We start from the raw sequence: 23,148 nt of genomic DNA, 5'->3' as shown, positions 1-23,148 counted from the left end.
TGTAGACTTTGTAGTTATAAGTAGTTGTACTTATATATATATATATATATATATATATTCATAAAGTCATAAAAAACTTCATAAGTCATTAAAGGTCATATAGGTCACCCTAGGCATCATGCTTATACTACTAGAGTCTCTATCATTCACTCTTCAAAGCTCCCATAATGCCTCAGCACCAGTAGTACCAGTGAGGAATGATGGGAGCTGTAGTAAGAATGGAGTGAAACACTATATTAAAGATAAAAATCTACCCTTGTAAAAGTTTCTGATATACCAGGGTAAAAGCACAGCAAAATATATTAAAGCATATTTGAAGTGCAGCACAATCATGGTAAAGCAAAAGTGAGCAGGTGAATCACAGATATGTATTGTAAAAACAACGTTTCATCAACACAAGCCTGTTAAAAGCACAGAAGACTGCAAAATGACTGTACAGTCACCAGGGTGAACTTTTATAAAGGGTAGCTGTGCAGTGCAGGGATATAAAATGATAATACTAATCTGCTGCAGTACTTGTTTCAGTGGGTTCATTGTAGCTCAGAGCAGACCCTGCAGATACAGTTTAGACATGATCAGCTGGACAGCAGGAACACTGTCTGGATCCTGTGTGACTATTAGTCATCCCTCTGTCAGCCACTAGAGAGTGTAAAACTAGAAAAAAAAAAACAGTTTCTGAATATGGCTTTTATTTCAGAAGTTTTTATCCCTGACTTCAATAGGCAATCATGTAGACCTAAATGATGTGCAATCAGCATTTAATCCACATGGCTGCAATGAACAATCTTGTTTTCAACACGTGATGATCGTGTGTTATTTAAACAGTGGGAGTAGTCAACTAGACCATCGTTTCGGCCTTTGCCTTCATCAGTGTCTTGATTCAGACTGTCTGTGGGTTTGTGTTTCTATCAGTTAGGTAGGACTGGCTCCTCCCTGTGAGGAATCAGGTTGCATCTCCCCATCATTACAATTAAGCCTTTGATTCCCAATCTTGCCGTTTGGGTCCTCATGATAACTGTTCCTAGCCTCCTAGAGAACTTTCACATTACATTTGGGTGAATCCAATATTTATTTAATTTACAAGAGATCAGGGTTAGCGAGTCACTTCGGTGCATGTGTGCAGTGGTTTTAAATGAACACTGACCTTTCTGTTCATGTTTCTAAACTACCTGAGGTCAGTTTTATATCTCAGCTTCACTTTAATATTTTGAGATTTTTAATGTTTCAGAACAACAAACAATGCAATTCTGTTCTCAAGGCCAGACTACGTTCAGTACAAATAACCACCAGCTCATTGTTATCTCTGCTTTTTCATAATGTGGGAATCAAACGGTTAATATGGTAATGTTGGGGGATGACCTGCATGCTTGTCTATCTGAACTGAGCTTCTTCTATTCTTTCTAGTCTCTCTTTGTGCTTCAATAACCTTAGCTTCCTATTGTCCTGATAATCCTCTTATTAGGCTATCACTGCTTTAGTTTCACAAATCCTTTTATATTGTTTTGTGCACGGGGCATCGAACCAGGTCTCCTGGGAATTCCTCTTTGGGTGTAGTCTTGCACAGTCTTCATTTTCATGGTCATCAGGCTCTTTACCACCATCACTCCTAGTGGCCCAGAATCTGTAAGAGGTGAGCAGCAATGCCAGTCAGTATCATAGCACTACACTGGACTTGCTCACTGTTTCACTGCAACACTTAATCAGCACTTAGTGAAGTGTGTTTTTTTAAAACATTTAACATTAAAGATACAGCCATAGACTGTTACTGGTTTCTTAAACAAATATAACAATATAATTAAATCAAAACTCTTAGAACTTTGTGAATAGGACCCAGTTTCACTGTAGCACTTAATTAATGCTATTTGCTTTTTAAAAGTTCCCCACAGTAAACCTCATTTTGCAGTTTTCCCATGGATATGCTATAGATTAACAATACTTTACCAAGGCTTGCCATGATTTTAAGCATGCTTTACCATACCTCTCTGGTCTTTACAATGCCTACCTATGCTGTAGCATGCTTTTGCTGTGCTGTATTACATTTGCTGTGGTACATCTTAGTGCTCTCATATTAGGGGACACTAAGGAGGGCAATTTGTTGTATTAAAGGAAGGATACTGTGTTGTCTCTCCAGGAGCTTTACTGTCACTTTCTGTAGAACTTGGTTTATCCTATTAATCCTCAGCAGTGATTTCAGAATGAGGTTGAAGCTCTTACTTTGCTTTGACATTGCCAATGAGAGGAGTGCCGTCCACCCAGAGCCAGGTTCCTTCAGTAATAGCATCAGTCAGGCCGATCCAGTGGGATTGCTCTTCTGGATTGATTATATTAGCCGCTTGTGTGCTGTTCCAAGCCTTATCCGATAGGAATCCCTGAATAGAAAACAAACCTCTATCAGTTGAGTTTGTAGTCTGCCATCTAGTGGCAAGTGTTTGAAAGTGAAAGCTCGGTTTTATTTGAGTACCGTTTGCTTCTGGGTGAAATAACTGTTCTGCACATTGATATCATACATGCTACTTCATTTCCAGTGTTAGCTAGCAGTGAAGTCAGCAACAGAAATGTGTATTGAAAATCTAACATTGTAAAGAAGACAGTCGTACCTGCTCTCCATCGCTCTCTATAATCACCAGGTGCCCCCCCAGTGATGTGCAGTTATCACGGCTGGAGTTCCAGTTCATTCTATCAGTGGAGAAGTAGTAACACTTGCCATTGAACAGCTCCCAGTTCTGTGGACAGGATTTACAAACTCGCTCTGCACAATGACAGAAAGAAGCAGTGATGATCTGTTAAACAGAAAGAGCTGTAGATGTGATGAAAGATAAAAGATAGTGAGGGATACTGAATGACATCATAGATCATTCAAAACCCCCAGCTCTCTTTAACCAGCTTAATAATAGACAATATAAGCCAAGTGTTATTATTTATGAAACATACTGTCAATATAACAAACAAATTGAAAATCTCACTGCTCCCATTGTCACTGCTGCCCCACTCTGCAGGGCTTTGTTTCTTAAAGGAAGTATCTCTTTCTCATTCATTAACAATTTTGTCTGTCTTAAGGGTTTTGAATAACAGTTAGTGATTCCTTTGTGCCATGCAGGTGACAGGGCCTCGTCTCAAGATGACTGTTCAGATGGCTGCTTGAGCACAGTAAAGTATTACAGTGTTTTGTCATATGATCATTATTAAGTGCTTGGTATTTGACAGCGTAGAATCTGAAACAGCACTCACCTCTGGCTAAGATGTCCGTGTAGTTCCTTTCCAGTTCTGAATACTGGGATTGGAGTTCGATTTTCTTGGTCTGGAAATTAGAAACTGCAAAGGAGAGTGCTTTCGTTAAAGAGCTGCACACAAACCCTACTGTCTCTATACACAAGCTTACTGTGACACAGATCAGTAATCATTGGTGAATACAGTTGTTGTGACACAGGCCAGGAACTACTCCAGAAATCTTTCACATGGTACCCACAACTGTGCCACACCAGCATCCCTTCTCATGCCGATAATGACTCAGCATCACCATGCTGAAAGTGTTTCAGTCAATCAGAGCACTGAGTTTCACAGCACCTACACTGTGACAGCAGAAAACTGCAATCAAATTGAATCACCGTTTCCTTTTCTGAATAAACATAGTGCACTGCAACTACAGTGACAGGAATAATACCGTATTCCTTTGAATTTATGACGTGCATTTTTAACCATTTTTTTGCTTCTCAAAGATAGCCTGCATCTTAAATTTGAGTACAGTATAGTGATGCATGTATTAAAATCACCAACAAAAGACGTGATTACCTGAGTACACAAACAGCAATGTGATTGACTACCGAGAAAAGATAACAGAGATGTCTGCCCCAATACACAAGCAGCAAGTGACACTGCTGAGAGAAAAATCAAACCAAGGTTCCTGAGGAATTCCAAGAGAAACGTTTACAATTTCATCATTTCTAACAAACAGTACCAGTTGAACAGATCGGAAATGCTGATCAGATCCCTGTATTTTTCAACATGCCAAGCAAAAGCACAGTTCAGTGCTGTTGTGGTTGCTGGGTTACATGTTGTCTGATGCTGTGGAGTGTTGTGTCGTACATGCTGTTGCCGGGATGCGTGATTGCATAAGTGAGTGGTGGTATTTGTACTATAGAGACAACATCTTAAGTATTGTAGAATTCTTGCTCAGCGTGGTTCAGAATGAAGAGACAGGAAACAGATCTCAATTTAGATTCTCTTTAATGGCAATTCCAAACAATCCTTAACCTTTTGCAGTCCGGTGTTGGACCAGGTCTGACATTACAATTTTCCCTTTCCAGTCTGGATCATCAAAAAGACGTTAAGCACAGGTCTCTAGTCATTTTTTCTAGGGTTACCATATTACAGATCCTCAAAAAGAGGACACTACCCGGGGGGTTGCTGACGGGCAACCAATTTTTGTTTTAGATTAACCCTTCGTTGTGCAAAATGAACACGGAAAAACTAAATTTATACTAAATACTTTGAAAATCTGAAAATAATTGAAAATAATAAGTATAATGGCCTGCATTAAACATACATATAACTTTTTACAGTCAGTACTTTATTGACTGGCAATCAAAAAAGTCTTTGTAAGATACCTGGCAAATCTATGCACCAAACATCTATTTCTCTGCAGAGCGTATCTTTCTCAACGCTGGTTAAAGTAGCTCTAAAAGTCTTTGCAGGATTGCAACATGGACACAAACAAAGGAGATTGCTGCTTCCTCATCCAGCAATCAAAGAATTATACGGACAATTGCACACTAACAACCAAGCTACTAACAAACAAACGAGCAAGATGGGCCGAATGGCCTCCTCTCGTTTGTAAACTTTCTTATGTTCTTATGTAACAAGCACTGGATGAAAGAGCAAAAGTTGCGTGTGGGACTACTTTCAATACAACACTAGTGATGAGAGCAAATGTCTCGTTTTAATGATTGCTGAAGATAAAACCAAAAGCAATATATGCGCCGCGGAACTTTAAGGAAAGAATTCCACCAACCTGAAAACCACCCTTAATAGTTGTCACAAAGAGATGTTCAAAGAAGTGGAAAAAAGGGACACGAACAGAAAGCAGGCTTAAACTGGTAAAAACTAATGGTTCAGAGTAGCTCCATTGCCTGTGAATTACAGTGAATCACATCATGCCTTAAAAGAGCACAGGTGTGGGAAACCGGGTCGGTTGAATACACAAAACGGGAAGAAGCTTTGGTTCATGGAGACTGGCATGTCCATTAGATTATGCGAACAACCAGCCTTTAAAAAGTTCTGTGGTATACTCGATCCCAAAACTCGGAAGACAAGGCAGACACTGGTAAGTAATATTTAAATATGTATTCAAAAGTGTGCATTTTTAACTAATATATTGGTGAAATAAGTTTTACATTGATGTTATAGAAATAAAGCAGTGTTCAAATCAGAAAGTGAAAAGGCTGTTAAAAATGTGTTAATGTCCCACCTTTTCCCTTATTTACAATCAGATTTTTTTTTTCTAACAATCCACGACAATCAGTGTCCTTTTGGGCAGGTTAAATTGTGGACTCAACTGAGGATGACTTATTTGAGGATCTGTAGTACACAAGAATGCTTTATCTGGCACACACCCGGTAGCTCACTTTGAAGGATGCCTTCAAATATTCCAGTACTGAAAATATAATTAGCAGAGTTAAAAGGCTGGTGAGTACGGTACGTAAATCTTCAGTGGCTACTGAAAAAATTATTAAGACACGCTGGAATAGTACTCTGAACATGATTAAGATACTTCTGGAGACCAAGGTTGTTTTAAATCAAGTTCTTGATGAATTTTGCATCGACACCTTGCTCACCAGTGATTGGTCCAAACTGGAGCAGCTTGTGAAGTTTTTTAAGCCATTGCAGCACATGGAAATCAGCTGCAGACTGACAGCCATTCACTGTCAGAAGCTGTGCCCTGCTTACTGAATCTAGAAGCACACTCGCAGTCATCAGTCATCTCAAAACCACTTGAACAGTTGCTGAAGTCACTTCAGAAATGCTTTGCTTGTATACTGAACCCTCAGTCAGCAGATTTTTGATGCAACACTTGCAGCAGCTTACCTGATGGACCCAACTGTTGCCTTTGCACTTTTCACAACAGAGATGGAGCCCCTCATGAAAGCAGCAAAATCTTTTGTCCTTCAGCTTGCCGCACACTGCAGCATTCTTTCAGTGTCACAGCAAGAATCCAGTGCCAACCCTCAATAAAGTCTTTGTAAGATACCTGGCAAATCTATTCACCAAACATCTATTTCTCTGCAGAGCGTATCTTTCTCAACGCTGGTTAAAGTAGCTCTAAAAGTCTTTGCAGGATTGCAACATGGACACAAACAAAGGAGATTGCTGCTTCCTCATCCAGCAATCAAAGAATTATACGGACAATTGCACACTAACAACCAAGCTACTAACAAACAAACGAGCAAGATGGGCCGAATGGCCTCCTCTCGTTTGTAAACTTTCTTATGTTCTTATGTAACAAGCACTGGATGAAAGAGCAAAAGTTGCGTGTGGGACTACTTTCAATACAACACTAGTGATGAGAGCAAATGTCTCGTTTTAATGATTGCTGAAGATAAAACCAAAAGCAATATATGCGCCGCGGAACTTTAAGGAAAGAATTCCACCAACCTGAAAACCACCCTTAATAGTTGTCACAAAGAGATGTTCAAAGAAGTGGAAAAAAGGGACACGAACAGAAAGCAGGCTTAAACTGGTAAAAACTAATGGTTCAGAGTAGCTCCATTGCCTGTGAATTACAGTGAATCACATCATGCCTTAAAAGAGCACAGGTGTGGGAAACCGGGTCGGTTGAATACACAAAACGGGAAGAAGCTTTGGTTCATGGAGACTGGCATGTCCATTAGATTATGCGAACAACCAGCCTTTAAAAAGTTCTGTGGTATACTCGATCCCAAAACTCGGAAGACAAGGCAGACACTGGTAAGTAATATTTAAATATGTATTCAAAAGTGTGCATTTTTAACTAATATATTGGTGAAATAAGTTTTACATTGATGTTATAGAAATAAAGCAGTGTTCAAATCAGAAAGTGAAAAGGCTGTTAAAAATGTGTTAATGTCCCACCTTTTCCCTTATTTACAATCAGATTTTTTTTTTCTAACAATCCACGACAATCAGTGTCCTTTTGGGCAGGTTAAATTGTGGACTCAACTGAGGATGACTTATTTGAGGATCTGTAGTACACAAGAATGCTTTATCTGGCACACACCCGGTAGCTCACTTTGAAGGATGCCTTCAAATATTCCAGTACTGAAAATATAATTAGCAGAGTTAAAAGGCTGGTGAGTACGGTACGTAAATCTTCAGTGGCTACTGAAAAAATTATTAAGACACGCTGGAATAGTACTCTGAACATGATTAAGATACTTCTGGAGACCAAGGTTGTTTTAAATCAAGTTCTTGATGAATTTTGCATCGACACCTTGCTCACCAGTGATTGGTCCAAACTGGAGCAGCTTGTGAAGTTTTTTAAGCCATTGCAGCACATGGAAATCAGCTGCAGACTGACAGCCATTCACTGTCAGAAGCTGTGCCCTGCTTACTGAATCTAGAAGCACACTCGCAGTCATCAGTCATCTCAAAACCACTTGAACAGTTGCTGAAGTCACTTCAGAAATGCTTTGCTTGTATACTGAACCCTCAGTCAGCAGATTTTTGATGCAACACTTGCAGCAGCTTACCTGATGGACCCAACTGTTGCCTTTGCACTTTTCACAACAGAGATGGAGCCCCTCATGAAAGCAGCAAAATCTTTTGTCCTTCAGCTTGCCGCACACTGCAGCATTCTTTCAGTGTCACAGCAAGAATCCAGTGCCAACCCTCAATAAAGTCTTTGTAAGATACCTGGCAAATCTATTCACCAAACATCTATTTCTCTGCAGAGCGTATCTTTCTCAACGCTGGTTAAAGTAGCTCTAAAAGTCTTTGCAGGATTGCAACATGGACACAAACAAAGGAGATTGCTGCTTCCTCATCCAGCAATCAAAGAATTATACGGACAATTGCACACTAACAACCAAGCTACTAACAAACAAACGAGCAAGATGGGCCGAATGGCCTCCTCTCGTTTGTAAACTTTCTTATGTTCTTATGTAACAAGCACTGGATGAAAGAGCAAAAGTTGCGTGTGGGACTACTTTCAATACAACACTAGTGATGAGAGCAAATGTCTCGTTTTAATGATTGCTGAAGATAAAACCAAAAGCAATATATGCGCCGCGGAACTTTAAGGAAAGAATTCCACCAACCTGAAAACCACCCTTAATAGTTGTCACAAAGAGATGTTCAAAGAAGTGGAAAAAAGGGACACGAACAGAAAGCAGGCTTAAACTGGTAAAAACTAATGGTTCAGAGTAGCTCCATTGCCTGTGAATTACAGTGAATCACATCATGCCTTAAAAGAGCACAGGTGTGGGAAACCGGGTCGGTTGAATACACAAAACGGGAAGAAGCTTTGGTTCATGGAGACTGGCATGTCCATTAGATTATGCGAACAACCAGCCTTTAAAAAGTTCTGTGGTATACTCGATCCCAAAACTCGGAAGACAAGGCAGACACTGGTAAGTAATATTTAAATATGTATTCAAAAGTGTGCATTTTTAACTAATATATTGGTGAAATAAGTTTTACATTGATGTTATAGAAATAAAGCAGTGTTCAAATCAGAAAGTGAAAAGGCTGTTAAAAATGTGTTAATGTCCCACCTTTTCCCTTATTTACAATCAGATTTTCTTTTTCTAACAATCCACGACAATCAGTGTCCTTTTGGGCAGGTTAAATTGTGGACTCAACTGAGGATGACTTATTTGAGGATCTGTAGTACACAAGAATGCTTTATCTGGCACACACCCGGTAGCTCACTTTGAAGGATGCCTTCAAATATTCCAGTACTGAAAATATAATTAGCAGAGTTAAAAGGCTGGTGAGTACGGTACGTAAATCTTCAGTGGCTACTGAAAAAATTATTAAGACACGCTGGAATAGTACTCTGAACATGATTAAGATACTTCTGGAGACCAAGGTTGTTTTAAATCAAGTTCTTTATGAATTTTGCATCGACACCTTGCTCACCAGTGATTGGTCCAAACTGGAGTAGCTTGTGAAGTTTTTTTAAGCCATTGCAGCACATGGAAATCAGCTGCAGACTGACAGCCATTCACTGTCAGAAGCTGTGCCCTGCTTACTGAATCTAGAAGCACACTCGCAGTCATCAGTCATCTCAAAACCACTTGAACAGTTGCTGAAGTCACTTCAGAAATGCTTTGCTTGTATACTGAACCCTCAGTCAGCAGATTTTTGATGCAACACTTGCAGCAGCTTACCTGATGGACCCAACTGTTGCCTTTGCACTTTTCACAACAGAGATGGAGCCCCTCATGAAAGCAGCAAAATCTTTTGTCCTTCAGCTTGCCGCACACTGCAGCATTCTTTCAGTGTCACAGCAAGAATCCAGTGCCAACCCTCAATGCTCTACCACTGCTAATGCTCACAGAACAGTGTTAAAGAGGTTCACAGCCTTGGCTTCCAAGGTTGGGGCTGAACTCACTCCAACATCTGGCAATGCAGGAAGTGCACACTGTAAACTTTCCACATACATCTCAGACACGAAGCAAGGCAAAGTATGCACTGAGACTGAAACTCTCTTGAAATTTTATTCGCTATAGTATTACAGTGTACAGCAATAAAACAAGCTCTGTGGTTAATCTACAACAATACTGTTTCGTGTCAGTTTTGTACGATACAACAGAGTAATTGAGGTAGAATCTTTGTAAATGCATATTTATTTCATGTTTTATTTTTTCCTCAAATTGAGGGTGGTAAATTTGGGCTGCAACTTACATTTGAAGGAATACAGTAGTCGACAACAACAATAACAACTACAAATAAACCATAAATAAGCATTTTACTCTCATAATCACTACAACTAATCAATATTCATCCCCTAAGAATGACATATAAACATACACTTTTTTATGTTGCATATGACAAAATAGGCAGTTAAAAAAAATAAAACATCAATAATAATAATAATAATAATAATAATAATAATAATAATAATAATAATAATAATAATAATGACACATCTACATCTGTCTGGTCAAGTCATTTTTTAATAAATTTTTCACATCAACAGATTAACTCCAACTGTACAGCAGGATATAAGCAGTTGATAAATAAACACAGTGGTACAGCTACAGAGTGTCTGTGAATGTTTATAACATGGGGTCTATGTGTAAAAAAAAAAAAGCGTTAATATCTTTTTTCCCAGATTTAACTTTAATCTTGTATTTTTTTCCCAGATTTATAAATGCTGTGAAAATAAATATTTTTTATTTTTTTTTAAATGTGTACATTCAGATATAGTTTATAAATCTAGTTACAATATTTAACATTTAGCTAAACATTTAACGGGCAAGCTAAAGCTTCACCCACTTTGTGCTTTCACACAATTTGATTGGCTCTTGTAATGCTGAAATCTACAACTTTCCCGATTAGTATTACAAGAGCCATTCAAATCATGTGAAAGCACAAAACATGCAGAGATCATTTGCTTACAAACTCCAGATTTAGCTGGCCAGTTAAATATTTAGCTAAATGTTACATTTAGTTAAGAGATTTAAGATTTAGTTACATATATAGCTACATTTTAAATCTTGTAACTAGATGTATAAATTATATCTTTTTTTTTTTACACATAGCACTCCATATTATAAAAACAAATACAACTTTTAAATATTGTGCTACATGTAGTTTCTTTAAAACAATTCTATAATATACTTTGCAGAAACATGTAGCATATATGTAGTAGAATACATGTACTAAAACCAAAATCCTTTGCATGTATGTGATAGATTTTAGAAAGAAAATTGAAGCACACTGATTATTGTTGGAATATCTCAATAATATAAACCACCTTATTTATGTCTAATGCTCTATAATCATGCAGCTCTGAACGAAACATGTTGATGTAATAAATTACTTAAGATCTGTCAATGAAAAAAGAAACGATAAGGTATGTGATTGAACAAAGTTTGAAACAGCACTCACCTGTGTCTGTGTAGTTCCTTTTCAGTTCTGAATACTGGGACTGGAGTTTGAGGTTCTTGGTCTGGAAGTCAGAAACTACAATGGAATGCTTTTGTCAAACAGCTGCACACAAACCCTACTGTCTCTATACTCACAGTTTGCTTGCTTGCATGCTTGCTTGTGTGTGAGGAAACAGGCGGTGTCATATTAACAATGGCCTGCTAGCCAAGTTAAGGCAGTGAGAGTTTTGAATTGTTTTTGTGCTAACAGACTAAGAGATTTACTTTATGACTTTTCTGGTTTCTGTTTATTATTTGTGTACTTAATAAAACACTTCTGTTGATTAATCATTCCTTGTTTCTGCGTGTGAATGTGTGTTCATAGTAAATCCTCGATCTTTGTAACACATCAATTTAAATGTTGTTAGTAAGAGAACTAATCAACCCAGACAAATATTAAATTATCAATTATTGAATTGTTACTACAGCATTTTGTAAAATGCTTTGTGATGGTAGTTCACTGACAGGCATTATATAAAATAAAGATTGTGGTAAAGGTACAGCGTGTCTGTGAATCCTTACCCAATGTAAAAGCATTGTTAATAAACCCAAATGCAACTTTTAAATATTATGCAACATGTAGATTCATTAAAACAATTCTATACTATACCTTTCCAAGACATTTGCAGACATATATGTAGTAGAATACATGTACTAAAACCATAATCCTTTGCATGTGATAGATTTTAGAAAGCAAATTGAAACCCTGATTATTGTTGCAATATCTCAATAATATAAACCATCTTATTTATGTCTAATGCTCTATAATCATGCAGCTCTGAACAAAACATATTGATGTAATAAATGACTCTAAAAAAGAAACGATAAGGTATGTGATTGAACAGAGTTTGAAACAGCACTCACCTATGTCTGTGTAGTTCCTTTCCAGTTCTGAATACTGGGATTGGAGTTCGATGTTCTTAGTCTGCAGGTCAAAAACTGCAATGGAGAGTGCTTTTGTCAAACAGCTGCACACCAACCCTACTGTCTCTATACAGAAGCTTAATGTGACAAAGATCCATAATCACTGATGTTAAGAGTAGATATAATACAGTCTCAACTTCAACCCGAGGAGGACCTGTGACTATTTTCAAAGAAGTTCAAGTTGTTACACTTGCTGTTCCTGATATCTTATAAACCATTTCAAAGGGTTTCTGAAAGATCTAATGCTTGGAGATGTTGGCTTCATACTTGGTGCACATAACTCTCTTATTGCCTAGGTCAAGTTTTATGATGGTTGTCAAGTTATACCTTGAAATCTATGACTGGGTGTTTCTGAAGGTATGCAGGGATTGTTTGTAATTTCTCCAGTTCTAAGTACAGTAGTTAAAAGGTTCAGTGTACTCACAGAACACCCCCAGGGCTACACTGGCTGCCAGCAGCAGGCAGCTCAGAGCTGTAAGAAGACACACAGCTCGTCCACAGGAAGCTGCTGGTCTATCAGAAGAATCCACAGGCACTGCCGATTCTGAAAACAAGACACTTCAGTTTGGAATATGTAGATATTTCTACAAAAATGTTGAAGCTTCCTGGTACCAGATCACTTCCTGTTCTGCTGTAATTCAAAATCACTGCAATATCCGAGCTGCAATCAGACCATGTGCAGCAGTTTAAATACAATTTCTATCTGCAATATATAAGTGCATTTCAAAAAAGACAAAGTGTGAACATGCAGATTGTCACAGATGAGGTCACATGATGTTTTCTAGCTGAAGCAGAGACCAGGCTGAAGTGTGAACTGCAATTTCTGTTGTTGGAATACTTTTTTGAAAGCCCTTCTGTTCAACGTTAATGACCTCACCTGTTGCAGTTCTGGGAGGGAGGAAGAGGAAAGAGGAAGGAGAGAGAGAGAGTGAGAGAGAGAGGGGGGAGAGAAGGGGGAGAGAGGGGGCTTGAGGAAGGACAGGTGGGGAAAAAAAAAGTGGGTTGAGGGAGGAAAGGAAGGAGACAACTTGTGTCAATACATCTGCATTGGTTTTTAAATGTGCTAATCTACTGTAAATGATTAGATGGGCAATATTTTGAACTGGGAACAGTAATCAAAGCAGTGTATATAGTACAGTATATGGATTTTTTTTTTCTTCATCAGCTGGTTGCTTCAGCATGGTAGCTGCAGAAAATGCAAGTAACCAGACAGGCCTCCTGCATCCCTGGTCTTAATGTTTTGAGGCAGGATTGATTTACTCTGTATCTCTCGGAATACGTAATAATTTAGATTATTTGTGTTTAGAATACTGTATTTCATTCCTTACATGGTTACATATATTGCATATGTGAGAATATATAACAATGAAAATATGAATTGCCTTATAAGAAAATGGCCATCTTTTATGTAGGATTTATATTCAGGGATGGAAATAAGACTCCTATTGCATAGCAGTATCACTCATTCCAGGTTTTACTCCAAGCTTGATTAACAGTGTGTATAAGTAACAAGCTTAAACTGCTATGCAATGAGTTAGTTATTTTCATCCCTAAGATTTCCATTACATAAGAGTAGATGTAAAAACTTCATGTGGATTTGAACTCGGCTCTCGCCAAGATAAGCACCAACTATGACATACTTTACAGTAAAGTAATGTGATCTATCTGCATCTCCATTCATTTGCGTTGCTTTCCATCTGATGATGTAGACATCCTTCTATCTGGTGTTGATGGCTGAAGTGTAATGCTGGCTCCAGGGATCAGCTTATTTGCCTCCCAAGCACATCAGCACACACAATGGCTGCGATGCGGGCTCAGGTGATCAACCACAGTGCGATCTCCCCAGCTCATCAGCATGACAACTGTCTGGATTGAGCTAAGTAGGGTACATATCTGGGATCTTCAAGTGGGCACCTTCCAACCTCAGTGTTTCGTTGACTAGCCCATGACACCTCAAGAGGGCTAAATAGTGATTCTGGCATCCCAGAATCACCCCCCTCCGTCCCCCACTCAATTTAGCCCAGCTTACTTACCTGTACATTACCGTTGCTTTCTTCCTATTGTGTTTGAGATCCCCAGCCGGAATCTTTCTGTCTCAACCATAGCCAAGTGCTGCTCCTTTCCGCTGCTTCACTGTGCAACACAACTCTTGGCCACTGAACCTGAGAAACCGGGTTGTAGAGTGTGCCACAAATCTCAACAACCCACTTCCACTGGTTAAACCCGGACTCTCCATCCTTGCCATTCCGATTCAGCAGCTAGTTAAGCATACCGATGTTCCTTCCTCTCATACACATGCACTACCATATGAACATGGCATGCTGATCCAGACCACAAGACAATGTCTGATCGAAGGTTAGTGGTGGCAGTCTCAGGTGGAAAAATAAGCCATTGACCAACATCTGCCAGCATTTTCCAGTCTCCAGCAGCTTCCAATTGTCCTGGACTAGGCTTGGTTTTAACATATTTTCTTCATGGTTGCTCTCCTGGATGTAGGAATATTTTCTTTTGTGTGTAATGCTTTGATGGAACTGGTGGTAACTTATTGGTCAGGTTACACTTGTCTTCCAAAGCTAAGGCCAAACATCGCAGCACCTGGTCATGGTGCCAAGTAAACCGCCCTTGACTAAGACCCACCTTCCATCCTGTCAAAATGTGCCTTAATGTTGCAGGTGATGAACACAAAGGACAGAGGGATCCTCACCCACCTAGAGGTTTAGGTTATGTGGTGATGGGAGAACATCATCTATTCATCTGATGAGGAAACTGATCCTGCTCTGTTCCATTGTCCATAGGTCTTGCCAGCCGATCTTGCGTTGTTCCACACTCTCACATCTCATCCATTCTCCCTGCTTGGCCTGGGAAATGGCCTTTACACACCCCATCCTCTCATCCTGCTTTTGCACCTCATTGACTACCAGCTTCCTCCATTGAGATGGGGGTGCCTTTTGCTATGTAGGAGGAACTGAACTGAGACCAAGACCTAATTTTCCATGCTGAACTTGCCCCATAATATCTCTGGTTCGAAGGGCAGCCTTAGCATCTTCCACAGCTTTCTTTGCCTCCCACTTTCTTCCAGTTTTCAACACAGGTGCTGTCTCCCTTATGCATCTGTCGCATGAATCTACTAATATCATTTCCAGACAGACCTTGGCGCACTTAAACTCCTCGGTTAGAGCAGTGACTGGATGATGCAGTATTCCTTTACCATAAAGTCCCACTCTGCTGAGGCAGCGTGGAACTCCCAACCATTTCCTGACGTATGAACTGATTAAAGCTTCCAGCTTCTCAACTGTTGTCAAGGAAACCTCATACACAGTCAGTGGCTACAGCAGTCTTGGCAGTAGACCAAAATGAAATCACCAGAGTTTCAGTTTGTCCGGTAAAGCGCTGCTGTCTATGCTTTTCAACCCTTCCACTGCTTGTTGTCTAACTTCTCCCACACAAACTGTGTCCTTTAGATCCCCGTCGTACCATCTCCCAAGACTTTTCACTGGCTTCTTGGACACTGTTGGTATTGCCTCACCATTAATGTAGAACCTTTTATCTACTACTTTACCTTTAATTATAGAGATGCTCCTTGATTTCGTGGGTTTGAATTGCATTCATGCCCATTCAATGTTTTTGGTTAATTTGCCCAATAATCGATTAGTGCAGGCTACTGTTGTAGTCATGGTTGTCATGTCATCCATGTATGCTCGAATTGGTGGTAGTCGCATTCCAGAAGCCAAGCGCTCTCCTCCCACTACCCATTTTGAAGCCCTAATAATTACTTCCATTGCCATGGTAAAAGCCAGTGGAGAAATGGTACATCCTCGCATTATTCCAGCTTCAGGCATTGTTATGTAGTGCTGAATTCTGAAGTTGAAAAACTAAATTGCAAATCTCCAAAGCAGGCTTTCAGTAAATTTGTTATTGTCTTCGGTACACTGAAAAAATCAAATGCTGCCCAAAGAAGTTCATGTGACACTGAACCATATGCATTAGCCAAAACCAAGAATGCCACATGGAGCTCCTTCCTTTCCTTTTTTGCTGATTGAATTTGTGGAATGCCTGCTTTTTGTACTGAAGTGTCAATTAAGCAGTTATTTAGTAGGTAGGTTGACAATCTCTGAGAAATAATGCTGAAGAAAATATTAGGTATTGAACATATACAGAAACGTGTCTATTATAAATTAACAATTTTGTAAAAACAAGTACAGCTGGTTAACATTCATAATTAGTGTATTGATATGAAGAATATTAAACTTAAAGTTGCTTTTGGTGTTTTATTTGTAATAAAGTAGTATGATTAAAATAGAACCTGTTTCTTTATTCGAGTGATGCTTGTGTATATGTGATGAAAACATTTCTTTATTCAAAATGTAACCCTGGTAACCTGTTGAAGATGCGCTATTCAGCTCTCAATCTCTGGTATTTACTGCACAGCACATTACTGTATTACTGCAAAAAGGAGGAGCTTTAGGAGGCTTCTTGATTGGTATAGTCATCTAAACAATTTCACAGTTATAATTCAATTATACAAACAAGTGCCAAATAGTTTGGCTAATAAGAGGTTTTACTGCATTTTACTATCTATTGATTGTGAGACCTACACCAGAGGTAAGGCCAACACAGCCTGCGTACATCTCAACCCAACAACGAGGGAAGCTTCGGTGAGGAGTATACGGCTGGCCCGGCTGAAGCAGCCACACTGCGGCTAGTCCTCTGCACAAGCACAGGGACGTGCAGCTACAATCAAAACAAGGCCCAACTTGCGGCCCACAGGCGGCTGATGGGCTAACTCGACAACAGGGACAAGGCAAGCCCAGCCCAGTGGAGTAACAGCGCTCTCTGAAGCAAAAAGGGTGAAAACACACACAATTCTTAACAATAATACTTACCGCTAAGATGGACAGACAGAGAGAAACAGCCTGACACGCGGAGCGAGCAGATGCTGATAGTCAGAAACAGAATAAAAAGGCTATGAATTTAAAGCTAATGATGTGCAGGGGAACTAGCAGTAGCTTAAGCAGCACTTAATAGAAGAAAAAGAGATCTTACCGTACCAATCATGAGAAGCGAAAAGAGAGCGAGTCTCCCCTGCATGATGGTTAAGTACCCTGGGTAGGCAGGTCCGAGGGGGTTACCGAGGGGAAAGGGCCTATTGGCAGCTTTGATAGAAAGAACTCAGTGACACCTACCAATAGGCAGGAGTGTATCCCATAACAATGTTTTGGTGGCCATCTTCAAATTGAAAGGGAACCCCTAGTTATCCTGAACAGTGCTGAAGCTGGCTGGTTTGTCAGCTGTCCTGTGGCACAGTCTCTGCTGAAGATGCTACTTACCCCATTGTTGCTCTCCTGGTCTTATGCATTGGGGCTTCTTGCTGTATGTGTTTTCATAGATAGAATCTGATGTATACTCGTTCATCTCCAGAGCTAGTGCTGAGAAGAGACAAAATGGAGGTTTTACTGCATGTAAATACCAATACATATCATAAGCCTTAGTTATCCTTCAGTCTACAGAGCAGCCCTGACTCTTGTATTAACAGTGCAGGCTCAGGGTGCTGCAGGAACTGTGTTTTCACACTTGTGGGTGGAGGTGAACACTGCTAAATACTGTGAGGTTCAGCTGTAAAATATGTCAACAAATCTGTCAAAACTGAAGTGTAAAACACAAGCAAAGACCAAAAAGATCTTCAGCAAAAGACATGGGGGTTGAGGGTTGGGGGTTGGGGGCTGGGGGGGTGGGGAATGATTATGTTGTAGTACAACATCATTAAAATGAGCCGTTGTTATATTACCTTCAATAAGACCAACATGCTGTGAACTACCAATCCCACTGAGAACTTATATGCAATGCTGTGTAACTCATTTGCATATGTGAAAAATATATGTCTAACATTTATATTTTAATATGTTAATAAAATATAATTAAAATGTTTTGACAAATGTCCTTGGCCTCAGTAGTGAGGATTCACTTCTTAATCTAAACGCATGGCTGAAGACGTGGTGCACACGGAAAGGCTTCACCTATCATTGGACCACATTCTACAACGAGGACTATCAGTATAGACGGGACAGACTGCACTTAAATAAAAAGGGAACCAGTCTACTTGGAGAAAAGATCCTCAAGCAGGTTCAGAAGCATTTAAACTAGAAAGGAAGGGGGGAGGAATCAACAAAAAAACAGAAGGGAGACTGCATCAAAACAAGGACAACAACTCAGGTAAGACAACCATTACATGTATTTATCTAAATGCTAGAAGTATCAGAAACAAAATTTTAGAACTTGAAGCTACTGCACTAACAAGTAACTATGATTTGATATGTGTTACAGAAACTTGGTTGTCTGAGAGTGATGGAGACGAATATAATATTTGTGGGTATACACTGTATAGAAAAGACAGGCAGGACAGAAGAGGAGGAGGGGTAGCGCCATACATAAGAAATAGTCTTTAAGCCTAGGTGATAAACCTGGACAAAGAAAATAAAACCTAATCAATATGGGTCAGAATAACAGACAAAAATTCAAAGGTATAATAATAGGAGCATGCTATAGACCGCCACATTCAGACGGTGAGCAAAATAATCTGTTATACAATGACATTAGGAATGCATGTAGCAAAGAAGAATTTGAAATGGTGGAAATGACAAATGACTGCTTCCTAACACAATTTGTCAAAGCACCGACTAGAGGGGAGGCATGCATGATTTAGTCTTTTCATATAACAAAGACAGAATAACTAACACAGAGGTCAGAGAACCACTAGCAAACTCAGACCACAACATGGTCTCATTTGAAGTGCTTTTTAAAACCCCAAAAGTTATGACTATAGCTAAGGTTTAGAAAAGCAAACTATGAAGGTATGAATCAGAGGTATGAATCAGAGACTAACAGAAGTAGATTGGAGTAAAATAGAGAAAACATCCATCGAAAAAGGATGGCTGTTCTTCAGAAATGTAGTACTAGAGGCGCAAAACAATTACATCCCTAAAGTAGACAAATGTAAATGTAAAACTAAATTGCCAAAATGGTTCAATAGATCAATTAAAAATAATATTCAGAGAAAAAAGGCACTTTACAGAGCGTCAATAAGGGACCAAAAAGAAAGTACACAGAAAGAATACACAGAACTGCAAACGCAAGTCAAAAAAGAAGTTAGAAAGGCCAAGAGAGAAATAGAAATGAACATTGCTAAAGGGGCTAAAACCAATTCCAAAATGTGTTTCCAATATTACAACAGCAAGAGAACATTCAAGAAGGAGGTTAAATGTCTAAGAGATACAAATGGCAAAATCATAGATGAAGAAAAAAAATAGCAAATATATTAAATGATTACTTTTCACAAGTTTTTACAAAGGAGGATATGGACAACATGCCCCACATGTCATCCATTTCCTATCCAGTTTTAAATAACTTTAGCATAACCAAGGCAGAAGTTTTAAAGGGACTAGGAGCTCTTAAAATAAACAAATCCCCTGGGCCGGATGAGATCCTCCCAATAGTACTCAAATAAATGAAAGAAGTTATTTACAAACCGCTAACCAAGATCATGCAACAGTCTCTTGACATAGGGGTGGTACCAACAGACTGGAAAATTGCAAATGTAATACAGATCCACAAAAAGGGAAACAAAACTGAACCAGGTAACTACAGACCAGCAAGCCTGACTTCTATTGTATGCAAACTTATGGAAACTATAATAAGATCCAAAATGGAAAATTACCTATATGGTAACAGTATCCTGGGAGACAGTCAACATGGTTTTAGGAAAGGGAGATCGTGTCTAACTAACCTGCTTGATTTTTTTGAGGATGAAACATTGATAATGGATAATTGCAAAGCATATGACATGGTTTATTTAGATTTCCAGAAAGCTTTTGACAAAGTCCTGCATAAAAGATTAATTCTCAAACTGAATGCAGTAGGGATTCAAGGAAACACATGTACATGGATTAGGGAGTGGTTAACATGTAGAAAACAGAAAGTACCGATTAGAGGAGAAACCTCAGAATAGAGTGAGGTAACCAGTGGAGTACCACAGGGATCAGTATTAGGTCCTCTGCTATTCCTAATCTACATTAATGATTTAGATTCTGGTATAGTAAGCAAACTTGTTAAATTCGCAGACGACACAAAAATAGGAGTAGGGGCAAACACTGGTGCAGCAGCAAAGGTCATTCAAAATGATCTAGATAAGATTCAGAACTGGGCAGACACATGGCAAATTACATTTAATAGGGAAAAGTGTAAGGTACTGCATGCAGGAAATAAAAATGTGCTGTAAATATCATATGGGAGATACTGACATTGGAGAATGAATCTATGAAAAAGACCTAGAAGTTTTTGTTGACTCAGAAATGTCTTCATCTAGACAATGTGGGGAAGCTATAAAAAAGACCAACAAGATGCTTGGATACATTGTGAAAAGTGTTGAATTTAAATCAAGGGAAGTAATGTTAAAACTGTACAATGCATTAGTAAGACCTCATCTTGAATATTGTGTTCAATTCTGGTCACCTCGCTATAAAAAAGATATTTCTCCTCCAGAAAGAGTGCAAAGAGAGTGACCAGAATTATTCCAGGTTTAAAAGGCATGTCATATGCAGACAGGCTAAAAGAATTGAATCTGTTCAGTCTTGAACGAAGAAGACTACCTAATTCAAGCATTGAAAATTCTAAAAGGTATTGACATTGTCGACCCAAGGGACTTTTTCGACCTGAAAAAAGAAACAAGGACCAGGGGTCACAAATGGAGATTAGACAAAGGGGCATTCAGAACAGAAAATAGGAGGCACTTTTTTACATAGAGAATTGTGAGGATCTGGAATCAACTCCCCAGTAATGTTGTTGAAGCTGACACCCTGGGATCCTTCAAGAAGCTGCTTGATGAAATTCTGGGATCAATAAGCTACTAACAACCAAACGAGCAAGATGGGCCGAATGGCCTCCGCTCGTTTGTAAACTTTCTTATGTTCTTATGCTCTTATAATCTTTTGTGATTGCACATATGTGAGTATGTTAGTGGCTACAAATGCAATATTGGAAAACTGTTAAGATACTGACATCTCACTGAAAGATCGCAAACTGGAGCTGTTTAGTTTTTTTTTTTTAGTTTTCCAACCATATTGAAGCTACAAACTGCTTTTCAAAAGCTGTTCATTACTGAAAAAATGCCCTATCTTACAAAAATTGTCAACACGTTTTAAAACTTGAAACCATTGAAATTACAAATATTTTATGTCAGTTTTTGACAAACTGTCCTTCTGTGAAGAAAAGCAAGTCAGCTACAGTATATAAACCAATACTATGAAATCAGAAATCATAAACCTTTCTATGAAATCAGAAAATTAACATTTATTTTGAGGCAAAATAATTACTACTGTCTTCAGTTTCATGTTTTACAGGAACTTCTTTGAGGGAAATGTATTTTAAACTGCAGACTCCTCTAGTAGTAATTCAACATACTGGTATTTTATATGCACATTATGGAATGTTACATTCAAATTTCCAAGCAGTAATCTTTTAGAAGCCTATTGAGTATCTGCAGAAAGAATCAAACCCCTGTGCACTGCATATATCCTAAAGTGAAGGTTATTGGGCAGAATGACTAGATTAGTGGGTCCTGTACATTGCAGGTGTTTCCAGTTTGCAGTCCTACCCACTGCACTGTGTTATCAAGTCCAAACTATATGAGCACAGCCCTCATAAAACAGCTCTGCGATTGATACTAGGCTGTGAAGTGGGTTTGAACATGGCAGCAGTGCATGAAGAGGGGCTGCAAGTTTCATATTTACTGAACTTGACCTTTTCTGTGAAATCAGAGGGGGAACATTTATTCTGAGGCAGAAGCATTACTAATGTGTTTAGTTTTAACTCTTTTACAGGAACTGATTCTACAGTCAAATTTAACCCTTGCAGAACTGCAGAGTACTCCAGTAGTAACTAAACCATCATACTAATAGCTGCTATATACTGATCTACCTATCTGTTCATATTTAGTGTAAGACACTGCCACTGTTTCATGTTCTTGTCAATTTGCTGCCGTCGGCCCTGCGGCCCTTCTTACAAAACTTTAAGGACTCTTATAAAGCCCATTGAATAAATAAATCAAGTTTGCAGTTCAGTAACCCTTTTCCTACTGTTTAGACATGGTTTATTTGTTTTTTCTCAAGTTTCAAAGCTCTGTTTAATATATAAGAAAATAAAGGGAAAGAAGGAGACAAGAGAAAGAGAAATGGGGTACCTATGCTAACTTTAACATTGATGTCTTTCTACTTACCCCTGTGTTGTACTCCTTCCGTCCTGCCCTCCACCTCTTCATAAACCTGATCTGATTCAAAGCTGTCCTCCATAGCAAGTGCTGTCTGAGAAGATCTAAAAAATTGTTTTGAGCTAAAGAGTAAGCTCTCACTCCTATATTAGCAGAACAGATTGTGCTGGGCAGGGGCTAGAGGAAGTGGGGTATCACACTTCATTCTGTGTGGTGCAGTGTAAATGCTGCACAACTCTATAGATATAGTGGTGCATGAGGAGTGAGTTACAGAGGACTTAGATAGGTTAATATACTGTGACCGTTCCACTACCCTCAGGAAGATAGAGCAAGCTGACTTTTGATAGCTGTTGACATTTGCAGAAGTTAGCAGAAGTTAAAGTATAGCTCAAGACTTCCTTCCTCTTATTTCTGAGACCAATGTATACATACCTTGCTTTTGTCTGTGGTTATGAGGTGAGATCAGCTGCATTCTGTGTGGAGCCAGAGCATTTACCTATCAACTGGTGACACCAAATAATCAAATGTGATGTCAATATGAATAGGGGCTGGTTCAAACTGTTTGAATAAGCATCTTGTGCTTATTATTTGTTTCCATGCTATAATCAGTTCAAATTTGTGAGGGTCAGTATGGCAGGGTGGTAGCTCTCCACAGGGAATGAATGCTTCGTTGGTGTTTTGTTTATGTTTTGTATTAATAATGGTCACTTCCTACCGTTTAGCTCACGTGCTCAGCAAGGACGCACTGACAGCCAATTGATTGACGTGGCTCGGTCAAGGTTTGGTGGACCGGGAGTCACTAATTGGCTGGAACGGAGTATGCTGAGGCGCTTTCGATGG

General features: G+C 39.1%; 1 protein-coding gene across 1 annotated transcript; it reads right to left on the bottom strand.

Moving 5' to 3' along the window:
• Nucleotides 1–22,617, bottom strand: LOC121325265 (CD209 antigen-like protein C). Its single transcript, XM_041267675.1, has 9 exons — nucleotides 22,318–22,617; nucleotides 17,378–17,476; nucleotides 12,475–12,594; nucleotides 11,991–12,065; nucleotides 11,089–11,163; nucleotides 3,229–3,312; nucleotides 2,598–2,749; nucleotides 2,215–2,369; nucleotides 1–1,621 (listed from the first exon to the last, which is right to left on the bottom strand). The coding sequence occupies exons 1-9, from the start codon at nucleotides 22,388–22,390 to the stop codon at nucleotides 1,459–1,461; spliced, it is 996 nt and encodes a 331-aa protein (XP_041123609.1). The 5' UTR covers nucleotides 22,391–22,617; the 3' UTR covers nucleotides 1–1,458.
• Between the last annotated feature and the right edge of the window lie 531 nt (nucleotides 22,618–23,148).

This window comes from Polyodon spathula, chromosome 13, assembly GCF_017654505.1.
Source record: "Polyodon spathula isolate WHYD16114869_AA chromosome 13, ASM1765450v1, whole genome shotgun sequence".
NCBI classification, from domain to species: Eukaryota; Metazoa; Chordata; class Actinopteri; order Acipenseriformes; family Polyodontidae; genus Polyodon; species Polyodon spathula.
This window is presented reverse-complemented; position numbering and strand designations above follow the sequence as displayed.